We start from the raw sequence: 2,313 nt of genomic DNA on the forward strand, positions 1-2,313 counted from the left end.
CGCCGCCTCTGTCCCCCCGCTGCCCCCCAGCCACTACCTGGACCTGTTCGTCACCTTCACCATCGGTGTCAACGTGGTCACTATGTCCACAGAGCACTACGACCAGCCCAAGGTGGGCCGTGTGCAGCCTGCAGCTGGGGTCCCCAGCAGGGGGCTGTGGGATGTGGAGGCCTCTGGGAACACAGGGCGCACCCCGGGGGGCCCACTGCCTGCTGGGAGGTCTGGAAGGCGGCAGCGCCCCCACAGTGGACGGGCCACAGGCCGAGGTGGCAGGCCTGCCGTGTAGCTGCACCTTGGCCCTGTCCTGAGGGAAGGGACACACCCCTCACCCCGGAAGGCCACTGTGTGGTTAGCAGAGCCTGGCGGAGGGAGCACGCCCCGCTTCACAGAGCGCCACCCGAGGCAGCTGGCCCCTTGTCCAGGCTGTTCCTGGGAGGCTGCAAGGGCCTGTCAGGGGACACCCCCAGGCCCACACAGAGGTGCTCGCTAGCCGGGCCTCGTGGGCCTCCTGTTCTCTGCTGGGAGGGCTTCAGAGGGACACGGGCAGTCCTGGAGGCCGAGGCCTTCAGCCGGGTGACAGGTGTGGGCGCCGTACCATCATGGGTGGACACGCTCTCGAAGCACCGCCATCCGCGCTGGAGATGCGCCCGGGCTGCCCGGGTGAGGGCACTGAGCCGCCTCCTTGCACAGTCGCTGGACGAGGCCCTCAAGTACTGCAACTACGTGTTCACCGCCATCTTCGTCCTCGAGGCCACGCTGAAGCTGGTGGCCTTTGGGCTCCGGCGCTTCTTCAAGGACAGGTGCGTGGGGCGGGGCTGCGGCGGCCTGTGGGCGGTGGGCGTGGTGCCGGGAGGAGGCCGCACCCACACCGAGCCCGGCAGGTGGAACCAGCTGGACCTGGCCATCGTGCTGCTGTCCGTCATGGGCATCGCGCTGGAGGAGATCGAGATGAGCGCCGCACTGCCCATCAACCCCACCATCATCCGCATCATGCGTGTGCTCCGCATCGCCCGCGGTAGGCCCCCCGCTGCCCGGGACGGCAGGAGGCGCAGGGCCCACACGGGCCGAGGAGCCCTCTGCTGACTCCCCTCCCACCCTAGTGCTGAAGCTGCTCAAGATGGCCACAGGCATGCGGGCCCTGCTGGACACGGTGGTCCAAGCCCTGCCTCAGGTAGGTCGGGGCCGGGCAGTTCAAGGACACGGACGAGGCCACGCACGGGCCTTGCTTGTCATCACTCGCTCATTGTTGACTAGGCCACGCGGTCTCGCCTTGCCTGGGGGGCAGGAAGCAGCCGCCCGCCCTCAGCCATTGGCTGCACCTGCCACAGCCAGAAACAAGTCCCCAGAGAGTAGGGGGTGGGGGGTGGGCAGGGCGGCCGTCTGTGGCCCCAGCGCTGCTGCAGGTCTCTCAGAGCCTGCCGGGCCCGGCACCCTCACTCCTGCACCCGCAGCCTGACCAGCCCTGCTGGCCTCTGGGGCTGGAGTGACCCTACTTGGTCAGCGTAGCATCCAATCTCTGCTCCCTCACCGCCAGCCCTGTCTCCACGCAGCTGCCCTTGCAAACCCGTGGCCCATCTGAGCCGCGTCCTGAGCACTCGGCTGTAGGTGGGAGGGCAGGCAGGGCAGGGCAGGGCAGGCAGGGCAGGGCAGGGCAGGGCAGGGCAGGGCTTTTGCTCCACCCAAGGCTCCAGGCAAAGCCCTCATGGTGTGAGTGCTCCTCTGGGCCACGGCTGGCATGCCACAGGCCCCTCCACACAGTGGATTCCTACAGAAGCTCTAGGGAAAACAGGCCTTTCAGTCATAAATCTCAGACGCTCTCGTCCAGATCAGGATGTGGAAATATCTCGGAAGCAGGTATGTACAGCCAGGCCCCCATCTGCATGCACAGACGCCTGCTCCTTCTGGAACTCAAGTGGTGCACCAAGGGGAGGGCTGAACGAGGCCCTGTGTTGCTCTTCAGTCACGTGAACCGACTCCCACATGGCTGCCCCACCAGCCCCTCTGAATTCTAGACATAAACACAGGCTCAGATGGGACCGTGCTGCGTGGACCTCCAGTTCTGGTCCCAGAGGTGGGACAGGCCACTTCCTCTCAAAGCAGCATTCATACTGAGCTGGGGAAACGGTTATGAAATTCTCACAAGCTTGATTTCTCTCGGCATAAAACAGCCCTTCACTGACAAACAAGATGCAAGTCGCAATTTACTCAGATGCCAAGTATCCAGATCTGCCAGGCACGCAGCTCAGAATTTAAGTGAAATCCCACAGGAGTAAGAAAACACACAACCCTTAGGACCAGCAGTTGGCATAATGG

At 64.6% G+C, this 2,313-nt stretch overlaps 1 protein-coding gene across 1 annotated transcript in view; it reads left to right on the forward strand.

The window, feature by feature from the left end:
* Positions 1 to 2,313, forward strand: part of CACNA1H (calcium voltage-gated channel subunit alpha1 H) — a 38,357-nt gene that overhangs the window by 21,455 nt on the left and 14,589 nt on the right. Inside the window, exons 26-29 of the mRNA XM_027771003.1 lie at positions 15 to 112; positions 691 to 800; positions 882 to 1,015; positions 1,101 to 1,171. Coding sequence (XP_027626804.1) covers positions 15 to 112; positions 691 to 800; positions 882 to 1,015; positions 1,101 to 1,171 — 413 coding nt within the window. The remainder of the gene's footprint in view (positions 1 to 14; positions 113 to 690; positions 801 to 881; positions 1,016 to 1,100; positions 1,172 to 2,313) is intronic.

Source organism: Tupaia chinensis, unplaced genomic scaffold (genome assembly GCF_000334495.1).
Source record: "Tupaia chinensis unplaced genomic scaffold, TupChi_1.0 Scaffold000178_1, whole genome shotgun sequence".
NCBI lineage: Eukaryota > Metazoa > Chordata > Mammalia > Scandentia > Tupaiidae > Tupaia > Tupaia belangeri.